Genomic DNA, 22,500 nt, shown 5'->3' with positions numbered 1-22,500 from the left:
GACAACAAACAATAAATAAAGATAGAAATAAAAGCGGCGCTGCTGCTTCCGGGCAGGACGACAGGACGGAGAGGTCGTTAAGCAAACGCCGCAGCCGTTACCATGGTTACAGATTAGTACACACCGAGAGACGTCCACCACGTCGAGTTATGGTCATAAAAACAGAATAAAATAAAAAAATCAAATAAAGTTACACAACGTTATTCACGGACAGTAGTTATAATGGACATACACTTTAGTTTAATGACTGCTCTGTGCTAAATTGTATTATTTGAAAAAAACAACAACAATCTCACAACAGGGGCCATTCAGTAGCTGTTCTGGAGCTTTTGATCATATCTCACCATCTTCATCAGCAGTTGTAGTTTGACTTGTCAAATAATCGCAGATTCACATTTTTCTGAGCACTTTAAGGACTTCTGAAAGGATGAAAGTTGATTCTGTCCTTTGTCGACTGCTGTTTCCAACGTCAAGAATTCCCTTTTATTATTCGTGACACGTCCTTTTTAATTTTGTCCTTTTGTTGTAGCAGGCACTTTAAGCGTCCGGCGTGGAGCGTTTAGCGGCCTCTAGTGGTGAAACTGCAGTTTGCAGCCACGTGAACGCCCTCCCCTTCCAGGCGTGGAGGAGGAGCTGCGGTGAAGCGAAGCTCGATAACGGCCCTCTGTAGAGCCGGTGTCTGGTTTGTCCGTTCTGGGCTCCTGTAGAAACATGGCGGAGCAACATGGCGGCCTCCGTGGAAGGGGACCCGCCCTCTGCTCTGCAGATATAAAGGTTCTGATTAACACTGATGAAAACACACTTATGAATGTTACATTTCTGCCGACAGCTGCTCCTGAACGCTCCACGCTGGAGCTTTGAGGCCTGTTTCCAAATGATCTGAATCACATTCGCTGACGGGGATTGAGACGCAGCCGGCGCTGTGCGCCGCTAACGAAGCGGCGGCGTGTAATGGCAGATGTTAGACGAACTCGATGAGAGCTGACAGGTGTTTTTATACGACAACAGCTGATTGATGGCGCGTCTGCGTCCGTCTGACTACCTGTAGGAGTGGAAATGACACCTGTGCATGTGTTTCTGTCACCGGTGTACACGCAGCTTTAAAACTAAAGAAGAAGAAGAGCAGTTTCCCCGGCAGTGTTGCGTCGGTTCTCTGACAGAACGTCTTTAGTTGCACACGGCTGCGGTTATTTATAACACCTGTACCACACATTCATGGCATGTATCTGTGAACTGTTATCAGCTGTGATCAGCGTCAGAAGGACGATCAATGATTAATCTCAGAGCTCATATTGAAACAGACTTTGCAAAGCGCTTCGCAGTCCAGGATCAACATTAACGAGGATTAATGTCTCCAGTGTAAATTAAAAAGATGACGTAATTTAAAATTAAGTTTATGAACGTGCCTCTGATTGACATCCAATCAGAGAAAGTCTCTCGCCTGATATTCAGTGATCTCGCCTGCAGAGAGCGAACCGTGTGTCGGCTGATCTGGAGTCAGCGTGCGGCGACGCGTTCCTCTTCACCAGTTCGTGCGGGAGATGCAGGTTTTTGTGCGTACGCTTCTTCAAAGAGCTGTTTTACGTCGTGTGTGTGTGTGTGTGTGTGTGTGTGTGTGTGTGCTGCTCTGTAACACACACACACACTCTGATCACACACGCTGTTCGCAGGCCGTCACACTGAACGTGACGTTAAAACGTCCCAGCGGTCCGTGTCGCTGCAGGTAAAGGTGAGAAAGTGAAATCTGATCCAGGAACAGAGGTGTAGTCGTGTGTGTGTGTGTGTGTGTGTGTGCTCTCATGCTATCAGACTGTTGAACAGTCAGCTGATGAGTCAGCTGATGAGTCAGCTGATGATCCCATGTGGTGGGATGAAGATGGCTCCTGCTGTCACTGATGTACGTTGTTTTTATGTGAGTTTGTGTGTGTTTAGTATTTGTGTTTATGTGTTTATTATGTTTTATATTTAAATCAGAAAAACTGATTTTTAAGGGGCTTTTGCTAAACTGTGAAATAATGTATAATCATTAAGTTATATTATCAAATAAACTCTATTTGCGGCACAGAGATTTGTTTTGATTGAATAAATAAATGACTGTTCTTCTTAATGTTTATTTATTTATTCTTTTTTTTTCATGTATTAATATTGTATGTAAAAGTTTTGTTATAAAAAAAAGTTCAATAAATACACAGTTTTTAAAAAAAAAAAAGAAAAAGGTTTATGAGCATTCGAGCGCTGTTCCCTTCTGGCCCGGCTGCTGAAGAGAGTATCGATCAATAATTGAGAATAATTACATTTTTAACGGTGCGTTTCTGTTCGAACCGGCGCCGCGAAGGCCGGACGAGCTGCGCCCGCGAGTCGAGTCAGTGAGCGAGGAACGCACACACAGGGAGAGCAGAGGCGAGGCGGAGAAATGGCGTCACGTGGCGAGTGACGTGTTCGGTCCTCCACGGGAAGCTCAAAGCCAGCGAGTCTCACGCGTTCGGAGACCGTGGCGATTATTAAAAGCAGCGCCGCTACGAGACAAAGCGGAGCAGCTTCTGAGCAGGTCAACAAGGGGGACGGCGTCCCCCCTCGTCCCCCTTGTCCCCCCTCGTCCCCCCTCAAACGACCTGCTGCTTGTACTTTACTTGAGTATTTCCATTTTCCGCTGCCTTACACTTCCGCTGCACCACAGTTCAGAGGGAAATGTTGTTTGTTTGTTTTGTGCTCGGCAGTCAGATCGGTTTCCACGCTCCTCTGCTGACTGACTGACTGACTGTTTCCTCCTGCAGACTCTCAGCAGACAGAACACCTCTCCTCCTATCAGCTGACTGTCCCTCGACCAATAGGAGGCAGGCTGAGGCGGGACGTGGACGGAAGACCCCCCAATCAGGTACTGAGGCTTTACGAGTGCAGTGTTTAAGTCTGTTGTTTCACTTTTCTCGCTGTCCCTCTGGTTCGTGTTATCTGCTGTGTGACCTCTGACCTTCGGGAAACACAGTCAGGTCCACTTCCTGTCCGTGTGACCTCACTCCATTATCTCTCTTCGCTTTAACCAAAACAGTTTGTACGTCCCAGACTGTTAAACCCATTCCTCCGTTCCCGCTGCTTCCTCATGAACAGCATAAAAAAAAAAAACACCAAATGTAGAAATTTACTGGAAACTTGTGAAACATTTGAACAGGAACATAACTGATCTCATCCAGTAAGTATTCATAATTCTACGGAAACCATGATGATGAAGTGATGTGGGAGGTTTATCGATGACTCGAGCGTTGTCTGAGGCAGCGTGGCGACCTCTCTGACACATCTTTCCGCACATGCCCAGTGGCCGGCGGCAGGACTCTTACTTTGGCGTGACGCAGGAAACGGTGTCCACACATGACAGCAGCCTGTAGTTCAGGCAGTTCAGCAGCGTTAGAGGCTGATGAACAAAATGATCTTTCTCTAGATAGATTTGTGGATTTGCAGACGAGAGAAATGATCATATTTATTGATCTCGTGTCGTGTTCAGCCGTCAGCACTTTCGTAGCTTGAGACTGAATCTGGAGTTTCCTGTTCTGACTGTCGTCCAAAACAGATATTAGCATCGCAAACGCACTGGAGCTGCTGATGCTGACCGAGCGTTTCCTGTTCCTTCACATTAAAAGTCTTCCATCGGCAGAATCAGCCACAGGAAATGAAATGTATTTGTCACGGAGATTAGCCGCTATTGTTGGGGAAAGAAAATGCTCCTGCACAACGAGACACGGGGATGTTAAGAAACAGACTCAGCAGACGATCCCAGCTGAAGGAAAAGCCGTTTTATGCTCTAAACCGTCCTCCAGTGAAGCTCAGGTTTATTTACAACCACATCCATATAAAAAATACATATATAGCAGAATGAGATGTTGTTCCTCAGAGGACCAGGTAATAAAAAACACAGTGTGAAGTGTAAAAATTCATAAAAGTGCAGTAAAGAACAAGATATATATATATATATATATATATATATAGGCCCGTACATCCAAGATAAGGCCCCAACAGATGACGTGCTCAGGGAATGTCTCAGGCAATGGGGAACAGAGGAAGACGTGCTGGAGGAAGGACCATCATGGGAGGACAAACCCCTACATGGGATGTACCACCGGAACATAACTGAAGTGGCTGATATCAAGAAGTCCTACCAATGGCTAGAGCGGGCTGGATTGAAGGACAGCACAGAGGCACTCATCATGGCTGCACAGGAGCAGGCCCTGAGCACCAGAGCAATAGAGGCCCAGATCTACCGCACCAGACAAGACCCAAGGTGTAGGCTGTGCAAAGAGGCCCCTGAGACAATCCAGCACATAACTGCAGGGTGTAAGATGCTGGCAGGGAAAGCATACATGGAGCGCCATAACCAAGTAGCTGGCATAGTGTACAGGAACATCTGCACTGAGTATGGACTGGAAACCCCGAGGTCAAAGTGGGAAACACCTCCAAAGGTGGTAGAGAATGACCGAGCCAAGATCCTGTGGGACTTCCAGATCCAGACTGACAGAATGGTAATGGCGAACCAGCCTGACATCGTGGTGGTGGACAAACAGCAGAGGAAAGCTGTTGTGGTTGATGTGGCGATACCAAGCGATGGCAACATCAGGAAAAAGGAACATGAGAAACTAGAGAAGTACCAGGGGCTCAGAGAAGAGCTGGAGAAGGCCTGGAAGGTGGAGGCGACAGTGGTGCCCGTGGTCATCGGAGCACTCGGGGCAGCGACCCCCAAACTGGAGGAGTGGCTACAGCAGATCCCTGGAAGAACACCAGACATCTCGGTCCAGAAGAGCGCAGTACTGGGAACAGCAAAGATACTGCGCAGAACCCTCAAGCTCCCAGGCCTCTGGTAGAGGACCCGAGCTCGAAGGATGAGACCACCCGCGGAGGGTGAAGGACGAAGTTTTTTTATACCAGCCAGTGGGTTAATCTGTCACTTAAAATCTGGAAGTTAGAGGTGAGCCAACTACAACTTCAGGAGGAGGTTAAACTACCCCAATGGCCTGCATACGACCCTGATTTCTCACCTGCCTCCCAGGATGCTACATTTAGACAGTGGGCGTCGTGTGGCGCTACAGCCGTGTGCTCTGTATATGAAAAATCAAATTTAATGTCATTTTTTAAGTTTTGTGTAAGAAGTACGATCTGGAAAAACGAAAGATTTCTTCAGATACTTGCAGCTTCGCGACTATATTACTAAAAAAATTCTACGTAATGTTAATGACTCTTCAGCACTCGTTAATATTTTCATTAATGCCTACAATTCATCGAGTCTTAAAAGTTTAATAAGCAAGCTGTACCGCAGTTTGATCACACTTAAGACAGACTCAACAACTTACAACAACAACAACGTTCTCAACGACCAATTCCAACACACGGAGAGACTTTTGTTGGAAAAACTTCTTCATTACACCGAAACGAAAGTCCAAGTCTAGCTCGGCCCCCGCTCACTGTCGGAGAGAGGGTGGGGAGGTATCAGGACACATTTCCTGGTCCTGCCCAATCATTCAGCCGTTCTGGACAGAGGTGACAAAAATAAGAAGACTAGGAAGAAGGCGTTGGAAAAAATGGCGGCATTTTTCAGAATGTGACTTGTGTACTTGATTCAGACGAAACAAACGTGAAATGCACGCTCGCTTTGTACTTTATATTTTTGTCACGGTAGCCGCCCCTGACCTCATGTGTTCCTTTGTGTTATAAAACTGTTAGAAATGTTGTAAATAAAAAGTTAAAAAAAAAACAAACATATATAAGTGCAGTAAAGTACAATATATATATATATATATATATATATATATATATATATATATATGTATACAGTGCCGCTGCTAGCCATTTTGGTGCCCTAAGCGTAATTTATTATTCGCCCGCGCGAACAACCGGAACGGACCATCCGGCACGGGGACTAGACTAGAGCAATTATTAAATATCTTTCTTGTTCCCCCTTTTTCGTTACATATACATGGCTAAAATGTGCCTAATGAAATAATACCGGCATTTAAAAAAAAAATTTCATTAGGCTGTTTTTGGTGCCCCCTCAGCACTTGGTGCCCTACGCACAGTGCGTGATGCGCGTGGTGGGAGCGGCGGCGCTGTATGTATATATATATATGTTATATACTGCAAAGCACTTGGTAACTCTGTTTGAAAGGTGCTATATAAAGTTATTATTATTATTATTATTATATACCTTCACAAATACACATCGGCAACAATAAATATCTAAAATCGATACTTTCCAGAAGCAGTTAATGAAACATGTTTCTGATAAATCTGCCAGGAGTGACTCTGGTTTTATTTCACAGCAACAGGAACATTTGCGTCAGCGGGGGAGCTGAAGGCCCAGCGGGGTGGGGGGTGGGGGGGGAGGTTTGGGGCGGTGCCCAGCTGAAAGCGTCCCCCAGTGAAACCGCAGCAGTGGAGGAAAAGTTCCACACACGTTAAAGAAGATTGATTTAGTTTACTGACATAACTCTGTAACAGACTAATAAGACTGTAATGAGTCAGCTGATGAACACACACACACACACACACACACACAGCAGAGACGTGTTGTTAGCGGAGGATTTTAGTCTGCTGTGTGTGTGTGTGTGTTTCCTCTGCTGTCATCTTTCATCCCGCCCTGCATGCTGGAACACTTTCAACACACACACACACACACACACACATTCATACAGATTCACACTCTCGCACACTCACTCTGGTGAAATGTGAGCATGCTCAGAGCGAGTGCCGGCGTGTGAGAGTATAATGTTAGGTGTGTGTGTGTGTGTGTGTGTGTGTGTGTGTGTTTCAGCCTGCAGCCATGTTTTTCTCTCCTGCTCTGTCCGATGTGTTTTTATTCTCTGCAGGAAGCAAATAACAGCTGCAGAGTCCAGCATCGGCACTTCGCTGTAACCTCCTTATTTAGCGTTTATTAACAGTTTGTAAACACTTAACACGTGTTTTAAGACACTGCAGTGCATTTTAAAGGAACGTGTAGTGAAGCCCTCTCCTTCTCTTCCTCTCTGAGAGTCAGATCGATGCCACTCTCATGTCCGTACACAAAATGTGGAGCTACAGCCAGCACCTGGTTAGCTTAGCTTAGCACAAAGACTGGAAACGGGGGGAAACAGCTAGCCTGGCTCCGTCCACAGGTAACAGAATCCACCTGCCAGCAGCTCTGAAGCTCCCAGATTAACGCGTCACATCTCGTTTGTTTAATGTGAAAGTGTAAGGACAACGCGTGTCTTGGCCTTAAGTTTGCCAGGCTAGCTGTTTCCCTTTGTTTCCAGTCTTTATGCTAAGCTAAGCTAACCAGCTGCTAGCTGTAGCTTCACATTGGAGAGTGGCATCAGTCTGAACATCGAACTCTCAGAGAGGAAGAGGAGGAGAAGAGGACTTCACTACATGCTGAACTGTCCCTTTAAGTCTTTAATAATGTTCTTGTCAACAGTTAAAACCCGAATCAGTAGCTCGTGTAAAAACAGTTAATGTAAGATTGATAGTATAACAGAGTCGTAATCATATTTAATGATACGACACACAAAAACAAATCCCTCATAGTGTGTTATAAAGCATTTATTAACTCTTGAACGAATCAATCACAGGCCGCTTTTAAAGTGTTTATAAATGTGAGCAAAACGTCGCTACGACTGCGTCATATTCCTCCATTATCTTTTATGGCTGCTTCACAGTTGTAGTTGTTGTCAAATACGTTAATAAACGCAAATATCCTCATTTTTTCTTGTAATGAATGCTAAACAGGCTGTTTGTGATGTTCACTCGTGACGTGACGGTGCTGATGACAAACATTATGCAGTACGGTTTACATTATTTTCCTCAGGAGGAAAACTCTCAGCCGTGTCGATCCGCCACAATAACTCAGCACTGTGTGATTTCATGATGTCAGTGTGTTTGTTGGCATCTGTAACGGGCCACCGCCCGCTGGACACAGCGCTCAGCAGGAGAGGACAAACTGCTGCTGCTGTTCAAGTCAGCATGGATATCAGCATGTGACACGGGTTAGAGTCGCGTCTTTTTAGTCACTGTGGTCGTTAAGTAATCACACGCGCACCTCAAAAACCACCATCACCGGCTGGTCCTGACGGCTCCTGAGGGCGGTGTCGGAGGAAAGGTCGTGTTGCTGGCTGAATCAAAGGGTTTCACCTGTGTACGGTGGCCTTTAAAGGACATCTCAGACTCAGCTTTGATCAGACCGAGCTGGACTCTAAGCTGAATGCTAACATTAGCATGTTAACATGCTTTACAGGCATTGTGTTGATATGCTAATGTTTAGCCAAACCTTAATATCAAGCTAATGTTTCTATTAGCATGCTAAAACTAAGTATTAGCATGTAAATAAGACTTTTGATGGAGCCAGGCTAACAGTTTCCCCCTGCTTACAGTCTTTGTGCTAAGCTAGGCTAAACACATCCTGGAACTATTTCTGTGTGTTTCGTGAAAACCTTGTTGTTTGATCAGCTGATTTTGTGTAGAAAGTTTTGAGCAGGTGTAGTCTGGTTCTCTGTTGACCTTTGACCCCCGCTGGGTTAGAGGACAGAGGAGCTGCTGTCGGCAGCTGGGTGATGTAGTCCACCGCTGACTTCCTGTCCTGATTCACCTCAGACACACACACCACCTGTGTGTGTGTGTGTGTGTGTGTGTGTGTGTGTGTGTGTGTGTGTGTGTGTGTGTGTGTGTTCGCCCCCGCAGTAATCACATACCTGCTGGCTGCAGATAACACACACACACACACACACACACACACACACACACACACACACACACACACACTGGCATGTCTGCCAGGTGAGTCAGAGGCTCAGGTGACCTTGGAGTTTACTTTTTTGGACTTCTGCTTTTAGCCTCTCCCTGAAGCTTCCTGTTCACACACCTGGAGAACAAAACCCCTGACCTTACCTGCACCAGAGCCGTGACGTCACACCTGTCAGACACCTGACCAATCACCTCTCTGACAGCTGCTGTCAATCATCCGCTCTTGGAATCCGTGGGCGGGTTCATATCAGATCCTGCCTCTCAGAATCACTTGTGATTTGGATTATTCCTGTATTATTACACACCTGTACACACCTGTGTGTTATAGAGTGAAGCACTTATAGCACGACATCGATATACAGTATCTATTGGACGTTGCTTACTGACGTCAGAGTCGCTAACACGCCCGTCTCACGCCTCGACCTTCTTTTGTGGTCAGCTTTTTTTATCGCATATTCATTTAGATCGTGATTAAATCACAAGTTTGACCACCCTAAAGCCTAAAATATAAAAGAGTTTTTATTTTGTGTGTGTGGGGAGTAAATATGGATATTTATCACCGTGTTTGTAGATGTGAGTAACGAGTCCTCTCTGTCTCCGTCTGTCTCTCCAGGTGTCTTACGTCATCACTGTGGATGGAGACGATCGTGTCGTTCACCTGGAGAGAAATGAGTAAGTTGTGATTTGATGTGATGACACTGTTGTTTATTTATTGTTGTTTATTTGTTATTTTTTTATTTAAAAAGAGTCAAATAAAAACAGAAGCTAGAATCGAATAAAAGATTAAACAGTAGAATAAAGATCATAGTGCAGCTGCACTGCGAGTTACGAAGAAATAGTCCCAAATTTAATTTAATAAAATGTGAACAGAAACGTTTTAAGTCCGGATTTAAAAGAACTGAGAGTCGGAGCAGACCTGCAGACCACCTGAGAGGTCTGGACAGGACTCTGGGGACAGGAAGCACACCTGCAGACCACCTGAGAGGCCTGGACAGGACTCTGGGGACAGGAAGCAGACCCGCAGACCACCTGAGAGGTCTGAACAGGACTCTGGGGACGGGAAGCAGACCCGCAGACCACCTGAGAGGTCTGCACGGGACTCTGGGGACGGGAAGCAGACCCGCAGACCACCTGAGAGGTATGAACAGGACTCTGGGGACGGGAAGCAGACCCGCAGACCACCTGAGAGGTCTGGACAGGACTCTGGGGACAGGAAGCAGACCCGCAGACCACCTGAGAGGTCTGGACAGGACTCTGGGGACAGGAAGCAGACCCGCAGACCACCTGAGAGGTCTGGACAGGACTCTGGGGACAGGAAGCAGACCTGATCCCAGAACACCTGAGAGGTCTGGACAGGACTCTGGGGACAGGAAGCAGACCCGCAGACCACCTGGAGGTCTGGACAGGACTCTGGGGACAGGAAGCAGACCTGATCCCAGAACACCTGAGAGGTCTGGACAGGACTCTGGGGACAGGAAGCAGACCCGCAGACCACCTGAGAGGTCTGGACAGGACTCTGGGGACAGGAAGCAGACCCGCAGACCACCTGAGAGGTCTGGACAGGACTCTGGGGACAGGAAGCAGACCTGATCCCAGAACACCTGAGAGGTCTGGACAGGACTCTGGGGACAGGAAGCACACCCGCAGACCACCTGAGAGGTCTGGACAGGACTCTGGGGACAGGAAGCAGACTTGATCCCAGACTACCTGAGAGGTCTGGACAGGACTCTGGGGACAGGAAGCAGACTTGATCCCAGACTACCTGAGAGGTCTGGACGCTTCATAACGGAGCAGCAGTAAACCAGTCAGTGATTTCTAAACCAGCAGCAGCATTTTAAAGTCAGTTATCTGACACACAGTGTAGAGATCTGAGAACTGGACTGATGTGGTCTCTCCTGGTCTTAGTGAGGACTCTGGATCAGCTGCAGCTGTTGTACTCTGTTCTGTCTTAACTCAAGGTCGACTTACTAGCTTTTTTGAAAGCTTCCAACTGCATCTCACACTGAGGAAGACCATGAAAAACAAAAGAAAGTGTTGTTTTAGAGACGCGTAAGATGAAACGCGTTCTGTTAAATTAACTTTATTTACAAGAATTACAGTAAAGTAAAATAATCTTTTTGGGTTTTTTTAATCTTCTGATCCGATTTATTGATTCTGTTTTTGTATCAAAATGTCCGACACATAAAACACAATCAGGACAAAGAAACATATATCTGATGACATCATAACAGACGCAGCTGATCGGCCAATCAGATCCATCAGTTAATGATGTAAACAGCAGTCTTTAATGCTCCACCGACGTCAGCAGAGTCAAACAGTTGCTGATTGATTTACACACAAGTTTAATTGTTATTTCCTTTAATTGTATTTTAATTTTGTAAATTAAATTCACAGTTTTGTCTGTTTTTGGAAAAGCGCGAGTTGAGTTGAGGGATCGGAGAGTTTCCTGCGTGTTGACAGAAGAAGACAGACCTCTCCGATAGTCTTCTATCGGACTGTTTACACCAACATGGCTGATATTCGGCCGCCGGCAGCTCAGTATCTCTCTGCCGGGAACAAACTGATAAACAATCAGGAATGATAACAGCCGGCTGGAGGACGCCCGTCTGCAGAGACGTGTCGACTACAGAGGTTTTAAAAGCGTCAAAATCTTCTACGGTTTTTATTTCTTTTGTACATAATTAAGGAAAAAGCTGATACATCAGTATATGCAACATAGAAGATGACTAACAATAATAACAGACACAGAAAGAAAAGAAAAAAGGGAGAAACTAAATAAATGATATATACATTCGTACCTTAAAACATTAAACAGCCACTTCACAAAAGACTTTATCAGCACAGACGACACGCTAACTCAGGATTGCAGAGCGCCGTGCGTTTGCATCTAAAAGCTACAAACCGCACATTTGAAGACAGCGAGGTGAAGAGTCTCAGTAGAGAGAAGAGTTGGTTTGAAAGAGGAGTCAAAGAAGCCATTTTTGTGAAAAAAGAAAACCCCTCTTTGAACAGAAATGGTGGTCTGAGATTCAACTTGCCGACCGTTTACCACAGTGTATTAACACCGTGGTCAAGCCAATCACATGCTAATCAGGTACTTAACAGTGATGAGGGAGGTGCAGCCAGAAAACAATAGGCCTGATTACTGATTACTGGGCCATCTTGGAAACTATTAGGTCAGTTTCAGGTGAAACTAGGCAGGTAAACAACAGACACTCAGGTAGACTCCTCCCTGAGGGCGGGGCTTAAGCAACACAGAGTAGCTTAAATTTCTGAGTTCTCAGACCATTTTCACAATTGAGAATGACTTCCGGATGGGAGCTGAAACGTCTTGATTCTGAAAACAGCGTCCAGACGACTGCGACTGAAACCTTTTCCACGATGGAAGACTCCTGGACGAATGAGGGACGACACCGTCTTAAAACATTATAAATATTTCTTTTGCTGACTCCAAACTAGAGCTGCACCAATTAATCGGAATATTATCGACGTCTCACTGTCCGAACGGCAGAAGCTGCAGTTTTTTGATGGCGGTAAAATGCGACAGACAGCTTTGTGATGACGTGCCGAGGAGCTGCAGAGACGGCGAAGACGCCAACAAATGTCACGACATCAGGATTCTTCAGTGGAAAGGAAAATTAATTGTGATGCAAAAAATGATCATTGCGAATCATATCGTAACATCTGTCAAAATAATCGCAGTACGATGTTTCTCCCTGCTCCATACAGGTGTTTGGGGGTTTTTTTGGGTTTCAGCGAATGAGAATCAGCAAGTAAATCATTTGAATGAACAACCCAAACACTTTAGATTTGTTGTCATGGTGACGTGACGTTAAGGCAGACTGCGGCCTCGCCTCGCACGATTCCTGACGATCTGTCAGTTTGTGTCAACAAAGAGCCTCATCTCTGTCGTATCGGACCCTTTATGGACAGACAGGAAGTGAGGGAAGACGGGAAACGACTCGCAGCAGGTTCCCCAGCTGGAGTCGAGCGGGGACGTTGAGACTACACAGTTAGCGTCTTAAACTCCCGAAACACCCCAACAAAAGCCCGGTCGTTAACCCTCTCACTGCCGGCGCAGCACCGGCGTCCTGCTCGCTGTTTAAGTGAAGCTCGTACACGAAGCGATCGGTCTATCTCGCCGCCAATCAGCGTATCGATAGCTCTGGTCCGTATAGACAAACTGAGCTGTCACACTTCGCTATAGAGGTCCAAGCAACACTGAGCATCACTGGACGGGAGTTCACTCCGTTCACTGAATGGCTGTCGGTTATTTATCAGTGAACTATTCTAGTATTCGACCTTTGACCCCGTGAAGTCAGAAAGCTCAGCGACATGTTTGATTCGAGTAAAAAGTCACTAAATCTTCTAAAGCTCAGTTTCAGCAGACGTCACCGATCGGTTGTGTCGCTGTTCTGTGATCAGCGCTCACGTCTGACACCTTCACAGTTCAGATCAAACGCATTCTGTTGTGATTTTTCTCTCTACATGTTTATATTTTTCATCATGAATCTCGACCGAAACTATCCGTTCAAAGAAATCTTCATTTTCAAACCGTCTTTCTCTAAAAGAAAATGTGCCGTACGTCCATGTTTGAAGCTAATAAGAGACTTTTTTAAATTCAGAGTCCCGGTACGTGATGTGCGTCTCGGCCAGGACACCAGACTCCCCTGAGGATTTGTACGAATTTATAACCAGAACATTTAGAGCAAGTTCAGTCTTTTTTCTTTCAAATTTCGGTGCAGTTTTCCAGATTCCGGCTGCTCTGACGTTTATGTAGTTTTAAGTAAATTAAAGATGTTTTTTTACAAAAACAAATCAAAAGGAAGGAAGGGATGTGACATGAGAATATACGAATGGATGTCATGTGTTAAATATTGCGTTACAGGATTCACCTCTTTAACGCAAACGCTCCGTCTCATCATCAGACTGTCTGCATGTCATGAAGCAGAAACTTTAATGGAGGCTTTTAGTTTTTATCTGCAGAAAACACGCTGATGCTGTTGTTCACATGTTGTCGATAATAAAGATAAGAGATTTTGAATCCTCTGTTCACACGTTGTTGTTGTTGTTGTTGTTCACAGACTGCTGCTTCCTGCAGACTTCACTGTGTTCTCCTACAGTCACAACGGATCACTGATCACATCCAGACCACCTGTACAGGTACACACACACACACACACACACACACATCTGATCCCTGCCTTTTCTCCAGGGAGCCAATCATAAAGCAGATCTGAGCAGCCAGGAAGTGACAGGACCTTTGATGTGACCAATCAGAGCTTCAGATTATAAACTACAGCAGGAAGTCGGGATCAGGAAGAGAAATAAGCGGAAACAACAAAGACAACAGAAGAAGAAGACAACCTGAGCGTTATTTCAGCCTGACTGCGACGTCACGAGCCGCCAGGAAACGTCACGTCGACATGTTGTTCAGCTGCGAGCTGCTCAGTCTGCCTGTCAAGCTTCACCGAAGCAAGGCATGATGGGAGTTCCCTCTGAGTGTGTGTGTGTGTGTGTGTTTAGAAAGTGCATTGATATTTCCTGTTGACCTGCCGCACTCTTCTCTTCTCTCTCTCTCCGTCTGCACTGTTTTATATCTGATATTGGGTGAGACGTGAATGACCGGCAGCCTCTGGACTCCGTGAGCTCCTCCCTGCGTCTCAAATTCAAATCCAGACGACTTTATTGACACGTAAATACGTCTGTGGTGCTAAATCATATGAAGAAATAAACAGTGTTAAGAGTCTGCAGCCGTGCTAGCAGCTCTGTGAGGCTGTACAGAGACACGGCGGCGCTTTGAGCTAAATGCTAACATGCTGATGTTTAGCAGCTATAATGTTCACCATCTTAGTTTAGCATGTTAGCATGCTAACATTAGCTGGTTAGCAGTGAACACAGAGTGCAGCTGAGGCTGATGGGAGCGCCAGCAGCTCTGCAGGTGTTTGGTCAGAAACCAAAGTGTCGGACACGTTAACATGTCGACCTGATGGTGGCGCTAGATGGAAAGTCAGAGGATCAGCAGAGTTATTACAGTTCATCCTGAGGGGAGCATGAACGATGAAGCACGTCTCATCGCAGTCCAGCAGCATTAAGGATCTAAGGACGGAGGAGACAGACTGTGAAGCCCTCTGAGGGAAATATGTGATTTGTGATTTCGGGTTAAATAAATGAAAGTGACAGCTGAGTCAGCTGACAGTCGTCTCTGAATGAAATCTAAACTTTAAAGCCTCACAGCTCCAAGTGATGAGAGGCTTCTGGGAAATCATTCATCCAATCGTCCCACCTCAGAGCGTCTCAGTCGGGAGCTGTAAACGGTCTTAACCGACTTCTTCACTGACTTTCTAATGGAGTTTGGTGACTGTGACAACTGAGAGAACATATTTGTACCCTAAGTGCATTTACTCAGGTGCTCGCGTTACCTGAATGTTCCCAGTTTGTACGTTTATTTGACAGCTTTAGTTGCTGCTTTCTTCGCAGATTAAGATGAGCTGAACGGTTTTAAAGAAGGGGGGGCACGTTTGTAAAACGAGTTCAGATGTGTTAAGACTCTGGTTCTTGGCAGTAATGAACGGTACATAACGAACAGCTACGTTGTTTATTCAGTGTAATGAATGAACGGCAAATAAACAACTTTAAATATATTCTGTTAAGAAATAATATCAATAAGTAGCTGCTATTTGTGACAAATATCCTACAGCCACGGACAGATTATGAGAGAGGCCCCTGGAGACGGATATGTGAAAGGGCCCCGACCCCTCGACCCCCAGACTGAAAGAGACGCAAAACGACTACAAACGCAGCAGCTGCGTCTCTTTGCGGCCGGCGTGCGTCTCAGTGTTTCCCCTCTGGATCTTATCTGTTGTTTAACGTTTGGATTCTTTAAATCGCTTTAGAATCAAAGACACACGCATCAGCTGGATTCGTGTTTTTCATTAATGAAGTCGAGACAAAGACAGAGACCTCGTCTGGGAAGGGAACACACACACACACACACACACACACACACACACACACACACAGGAAGTGTTTTATTAGCTCCTCTGGGACTGACACAGGAAGTGTGTGTGTGTTTCCAGTCAGCTGATTACTCACAGAGTCACTGTAGACTGTCCTCACTCAGGTCCTCAAATTACACTCTCACACACACCTAACACATCTGATATTTTGTTATATATTATACTATACTATATTATATATTATGCTGTATTGCTGTACTATATATTATGTTATATAATTACATTATATTATATAATAATAATAATAATAATAAAACTATTTATAGAGCGCTTATCAAAACAAAGTGCAAAGTGCTTCACAACAAGAGAAATATAAAGAAATAAAATACACAAAAGCAATAAAATAAGCAGCCAGTTCAGGTAAAATCAGGATCTGCTTTCAGATAAAAATGTGTTTTGAGACGAGACTCAAACGAAGACTCTGACTCAGACAGCCTGATGTCTTCGGGCAGGTTGTTCCAGAGCCTCGGGGCCCTGATGGCCAAAGCTCTGTCCCCCTTAGTTTCCATCCTGGACTCAGGAGCAGACAGAAGGTGAAGGTTCATAAGGGACTACAAGGTCTAAGATACAGTCTGGAGCCATGAAGAGCCTTAAAAGTCATCAACAAGATCTTAAAGTCGACCCTGAAACCAACAGGGAGCCGATGTAAAGAGGCTGAACCAGGTGTGACGTGGTCGCACCTCTGGGTCCTGGTTTACAGCCGAGCAGCTGAGTCCTGTACAGTCTGCAGTTATATATTGTGTGTATGTGGACCTCTTGCCTTGTAATCTTCAGTTTAACTGCTCTTGTATAGTTTCTCTTTTTCTATCTGTTCTCATTTTATCCAATTGTAATTGTTTATTTTTCTCTTCTCTGTTTATCCGGACTGATTTCTGTCTTTGTGCTGCTGCGACAGCTGAATCTGCCCTCTGAGGATCAATAAGGATTACCTCATCTCCTTCTTTATTTCCTGTCACTCCTGCCGCGGCCTCCTGACGTCTGCTGACAGACGAACGCAGGTTACAGGACAGGTTTGCTCAGACGTTCGACGCAGCTCGGTTTCCGTTAAGCTCCTCCCATCATCTCTCGCCTCTGAGGGCGGCGTAAGTCCAGTCCGACGCTCGCTCGCTGTAGAGGAGGCAGCGAGAGGAAAAAAGCAAACAATATTCAAACATTACTCAAAAATAAAAACACTGTGTGTTCCAGAAATGATTTAAGGACCGAGATGTCTCTATGTGTAGTATCACTTGTTTTAACAACTATGTAGACTAAGACCGGCGGCTGTTACAGTCTCACACATCAGCCTCTCGTTATTTAACATTTCTCTCTTTTCACCTATTTTCCTCAATTTTGAAACCTCCCGACGTGTGTGTGTGTGTGTGTGTGTGTGTGTGTGTGTGTGTGTGTGTGACAGTGTCACTACTAACAGCACACACTGGTGTGAAGCTGAAGTCCGCCCCCTGCTGGCGTCTGTGGGACAAACACCACCTCGCCGTGTAACGTCTCTCTGTGTGTGTTGTTGTGTGTTGCAGAACCACTGTCACTATCAGGGCTTCGTTCAGGACATGGAGGGTTCTTCTGTTGCTATGAGCATCTGCAACGGCCTCAGGTAACACACACACACACACACACACACTTGTTTACAAGTAAAAGCACACTGATGTCGGTGATCAGGTCTGGCTCACAGTCCAGTTCACCCCAAAGGTGCTTGAGACCAGGACTCTGAGCAGACCGGTCAGGTTCTGGGGATCAGCAGCTTCGTGTCGTGTTCAAACAGGAAAGAGACAAACAGACTGTTGTAGAAAATATCAACTGTCTACATACTTTTGGCCATATAGTACACGGACATGCGGATGTAGGATCAGAAGGCAGGTTTACGCACACGAGGAATACACATAGTAAGGCGGTGTCGTCCCTCATTCGTCCAGGAGTGTTGCATCGTAGAAAAGGTTTCAGTCGTAGTCATCTGGACGCTGTTTTCAGAATCAAGACGTTTCGGCTCCCATCCGGAAGTCATTCTCAATTGTGAAAATGGTCTGAGAACTCAGAAATTTAAGCTACTCTGTGTTGCTTAAGCCCCGCCCTCAGGGAGGAGTCTACCTGAGTATCTGTTGATTAGCTGGTTTCACCTGAAACTGACCTAATAGTTTCCAAGATGGCCCAGTAATCAGTAATCAGGCCTATTGTTTTCTGGCTGCACCTCCCTCATCACTGTTAAGTACCTGATTAGCATGTGATTGGCTTGACCACGGTGTTAATACACTGTGGTAAACGGTTGGCAAGTTGAATCTCAGACCACCATTTCTGTTCAAAGAGGGGTTTTCTTTTTTCACAAAAATGGCTTCTTTGACTCCTCTTTCAAACCAACTCTTCTCTCTACTGAGAATCTTCACCTCGCTGTCTTCAAATGTGCGGTTTGTAGCTTTTAGATGCAAACGCACGGCGCTCTGCAATCCTGAGTTAGCGTGTCGTCTGTGCTGATAAAGTCTTTTGTGAAGTGGCTGTTTGGTCTCACCTGTGTACCGTTCTTTGCAGTTTTCCTCACTGCACTGAATGGAGTAAACTACATCGCTCTGTTTCTGTGTGGGTAACTTGTCCTTAGGGTGAACGAGTTTCTGTCTTAAAGTGTTGCCTGGTTTAAAGAAGACAGGAACATCGTGCTGTCTAAAGATCCTTTGTAGTTTTTCAGACAGTCCAGATACATAAGGGATGGAGACACCGTTCCTTCTTGGTTCTGTTACACTTTTGTTTTGTTTTTTGGCTCTTTTAACTTTTTTATTTCTAGTTCCCGTCCCATTTTTCATAATTGAGAATGACTTCCGGATGGGAGCCGAAACGTCTTGATTCTGAAAACAGCGTCCAGACGACTGCGACTGAAACCTTTTCTACGCTGGAACACATCGTAGAAATATAAAGAAACATAAAGTCCTGCGGGTCCAGAATCATAAACAGAAAACTGACAATAAGATATTAAAGAAAGTCATAATAAAGTGCAGTATGACGACGCGTTATTTACATTACAGCGCGTGCGATGTGCAACATGTCGACGGTATCCGTGTAGTCCACGTCAGCGGGCCGGCTGCAGGAGGAGAGGGGGGAGTCCGGACCAGTTTGGGTCCAGGGTGGGAGGGGTCAGCCCCCATCTTTCCTGCTCGCCTCAGGTAGATTCACCTTCTCCGCAGAGCGAAGGACGCCAGGTGGAGACGCAGGAGGTGAGGACGGGCTCCGTGGTGATGGCGGTGTAGAAGCGCACCGTCACTGTCTTTGGCAGGAAGTAGATCCTCCGCTGGGCGCCCGTGGTGACGGAGCCGATGGTGCCCGGGAAGCGGAGGGGGGCGGGTCTGACGTCTACAGCGTGTTATATTATTACTGTCGCTGTTTTAAACTTTATTAATAGTTCACATTATTTCTCTGCCTCATGGAGTTTTTTTTGTCTGTCAGCGAAAACACGACGGTTCACCGTGTCACACACACACACACACACACACACACACACACACACACACACACACACACACTTTATACACACTCTCCTCTCTCAAGGACAAAATTAGTTTCCTATTTATATTCACCTCACAGATGGCTGTGTGTGAGTGTGTGTGTGTGTGTAGTGTGTGTATTCACCTCACAGATGGCTGAGTGTGTGTGTGTGTGTGTGTGTGTGTGTGTGTGTGTGTGATGTCACCCCGCTGTTTCAATCTGTGTGATTTCTCAGTAATTACTATGGCGGACGTCACACACACACACACACTCATGCTTAATTAATAGTTTGACTTTATGTATCATTGTACAGCTCGAACACGCACACACACGCACACGCACGCACGCACGCACACGCACGCACACACACGCACACGCACGCACGCACACACACGTGTGCCACCACCGACACATCAGTTCTTCTGAAAAGGTCACAACACATGTTTTCGTTGCTCTTTTTCTACTCGGGTTAACTGGACGTTACCATGGGAACCGTCCGTCCATCATCTGCCTCTTATCCGGCGCCGGGTCGCGGTGGCGGCACGTTAAACATGGCGGCGCCCTCCTGGAGACCTGGGAGAGGAGCCAGTTAGCGTCCGTTGAAACTAAAGTCGCCTCCGCTGTGCTGAGCCGGACGCAGAAACCATGTGACCTGTGATGGTTAATGTGGACGAAGACGTGACGTCTCACTCTGACGTCAAAAACAAAAACGATATTAAATCTTTTTCCTGTCTTTCCTTTAGAGGAGTGTTGCATCTCACCGGCGACAGTTACGGCATCGAGCCGTTAGACTCCGCCCCCGACCAGCACCTGGTGTACCGCCTGCAGGATGTGACATCACAGCCCCGGGGATGTGGAACGCCGCACCGTGATGAGCGGGACCACAACAACGCCACGGAGCACGCTCAGTACAAAACAGAGGAAATCCACCACAGACAGCACAGCAGGGTGGGCTCACACACACACACACACACACACACACACACAGAACACACACACACACACACAGAACACACACACAGAACACACACACACACACACAGAACACACACACACACACACACACACTGAACACACACACACACACACACACACAGAACACACACACAGAACACACTGAACACACACACACACACACACACACTGAACACACACACACACACACACACTGAACACACACACACACACACACACACACACACAGAACACACACACAGAACACACTGAACACACACACTGAACACACACACACACTGAACACACACACACACACACACTGAACACACGCACACACACACACACTGAACACACACACACACACACACTGAACACACACACTGAACACACACACACACACACACTGAACACACACACTGAACACACACTAAACACACACACACACACACACACACTGAACACACGCACACACACACACACACTGAACACACGCACACACACACACACTGAACACACACTGAACACACACTGAACACACACACACTGAACACACGCACACACACACACACACACTGAACACACACTGAACACACACACACTGAACACACACACACTTCAAGGTTCAGTGAGCTCAGCTGTTTGTGTTGCAGATGAAGCGAGCTGTTCTCCATCAGACGCACTACGTGGAGCTGCTGCTGGTGGTCGACTACGACAGGGGTACACACACACACACACACACACACACACACACACACACACACACACACACACACACACACACTACGGCTGCTGATGCATTGTTAAAGGAACAGTCCAACATCGCTCGCTGTCTCGGTGGATGTTCCTCCTTTGATGGAGCTAGGCTAACTGCCTGCTGCATTTAATGAATTGCTAAATGCCACAGCACGAGCTAATACTGCTGAGTCAGTGGCTGCTTAATTTAGCATTTTGCTAGGTAGCTAGCAAGTTTCGACGCAGAGGAGTTACGTCCGTATGCTAATCTTTAGCTAGCTGGCTAACAGTAACTAACAGCTTGATAAGTTCTTGCTGTAGTAAGTAAACAGTGTGGAGGCTGAGCTAACGCTACACAGCCGCTGCTGGTTACTGTCCTGTTGTTAGCATACATTAAAATACTAGCAAGTGCTTCTTCTCTTTTAAAGGAGCTAGGCTAACAGTTTCCTCCTGCTTTGTGCTAAAGGCTAAACACGTCCAGGAGCTAGCTCCGCGCCGGACGCTCGGAGACGAAACGCGCCCGAGATTTCACAAAATGTTGGAATGTTCCTTTAAATACGCGACGGCGTGTTCGATGTTTAAAGATTTTCTTTGTTTCTTTCTTCAGTTTAATTATATGAACAGGAACGAGACGGCGGTGAGGGAGGAGATGGTTCACCTGGCCAACTTCGTAGACAGCGTGAGTAACACACACGCATAGGTGCACGCACACGCACAGGTGCACACACACGCACAGGTGCACACACAGGTGCACACACAGGTGCACACACGCACAGGTGCACGCACAGGTGCACGCACAGGTGCACACACACGCACAGGTGCACGCACAGGTGCACACACACGCACAGGTGCACACACAGGTGCACACACACGCACAGGTGCACACACAGGTGCACACACAGGTGCACACACGCACAGGTGCACGCACAGGTGCACACACACGCACAGGTGCACGCACAGGTGCACGCACAGGTGCACACACACGCACAGGTGCACGCACGCACAGGTGCACGCACAGGTGCACACACGCACAGGTGCACGCACAGGTGCACACACACGCACAGGTGCACACACAGGTGCACACACACGCACAGGTGCACACACAGGTGCACACACGCACAGGTGCACGCACAGGTGCACACACACGCACAGGTGCACGCACAGGTGCACGCACAGGTGCACACACACGCACAGGTGCACGCACGCACAGGTGCACGCACACACAGGTGCACGCACAGGTGCACACACGCACACAGGTGCAGTAGTATTGTTGTAGTCAGCTGTGTCGTCTCTAAGCAGCGAGGTGAGACTTGAACGCTCCCTGAACATCTTGTTGCTTTACCTTCTCGGCGACCTCTTAACTAGCTTCCTGTTCGCCTGCACACGGCGGGTGGTTTGCTTACCTGTGTGAGGCTGCGGGCCGCCGCTGATGATTGGGTGCGTGCAGGAACTCGGCCTGGCAGGCCGGCAGCGAACAGGAACACCTGCAGAACAGCTGAAATCCACAGGTGTTCTCAAAATGTCGAGGAAGAGGAAGAGCTCGTCTTTATTTCCACCTGACAGAGTGTGTGTGTGTGTGTGT

At 46.7% G+C, this 22,500-nt stretch overlaps 2 protein-coding genes across 4 annotated transcripts in view; one reads left to right on the top strand and one right to left on the bottom strand.

The window, feature by feature from the left end:
* adam9 (ADAM metallopeptidase domain 9) overlaps positions 1-22,500 on the top strand; it is a 59,933-nt gene that overhangs the window by 17,129 nt on the left and 20,304 nt on the right. For all 3 annotated transcript variants that reach the window (XM_044197475.1, XM_044197474.1, XM_044197473.1), the window contains exons 2-8: positions 2,775-2,875; positions 9,365-9,423; positions 13,836-13,914; positions 17,282-17,358; positions 19,973-20,177; positions 20,837-20,902; positions 21,526-21,597. In XM_044197475.1, the coding sequence (XP_044053410.1) occupies positions 2,775-2,875; positions 9,365-9,423; positions 13,836-13,914; positions 17,282-17,358; positions 19,973-20,177; positions 20,837-20,902; positions 21,526-21,597 (659 nt within the window). The remainder of the gene's footprint in view (positions 1-2,774; positions 2,876-9,364; positions 9,424-13,835; positions 13,915-17,281; positions 17,359-19,972; positions 20,178-20,836; positions 20,903-21,525; positions 21,598-22,500) is intronic.
* On the bottom strand, positions 9,442-11,665 carry LOC122876791. The gene is made up of 3 exons (XM_044197530.1): positions 10,514-11,665; positions 10,196-10,458; positions 9,442-10,141 (listed from the first exon to the last, which is right to left on the bottom strand). Exons 1-3 carry the CDS (start codon positions 10,533-10,535, stop codon positions 9,641-9,643), a joined length of 786 nt encoding a protein of 261 aa, XP_044053465.1. The 5' UTR covers positions 10,536-11,665; the 3' UTR covers positions 9,442-9,640.

This window comes from Siniperca chuatsi, linkage group LG5 (assembly GCF_020085105.1).
Source record: "Siniperca chuatsi isolate FFG_IHB_CAS linkage group LG5, ASM2008510v1, whole genome shotgun sequence".
Taxonomy (NCBI): domain Eukaryota; kingdom Metazoa; phylum Chordata; class Actinopteri; order Centrarchiformes; family Sinipercidae; genus Siniperca; species Siniperca chuatsi.
This window is presented reverse-complemented; position numbering and strand designations above follow the sequence as displayed.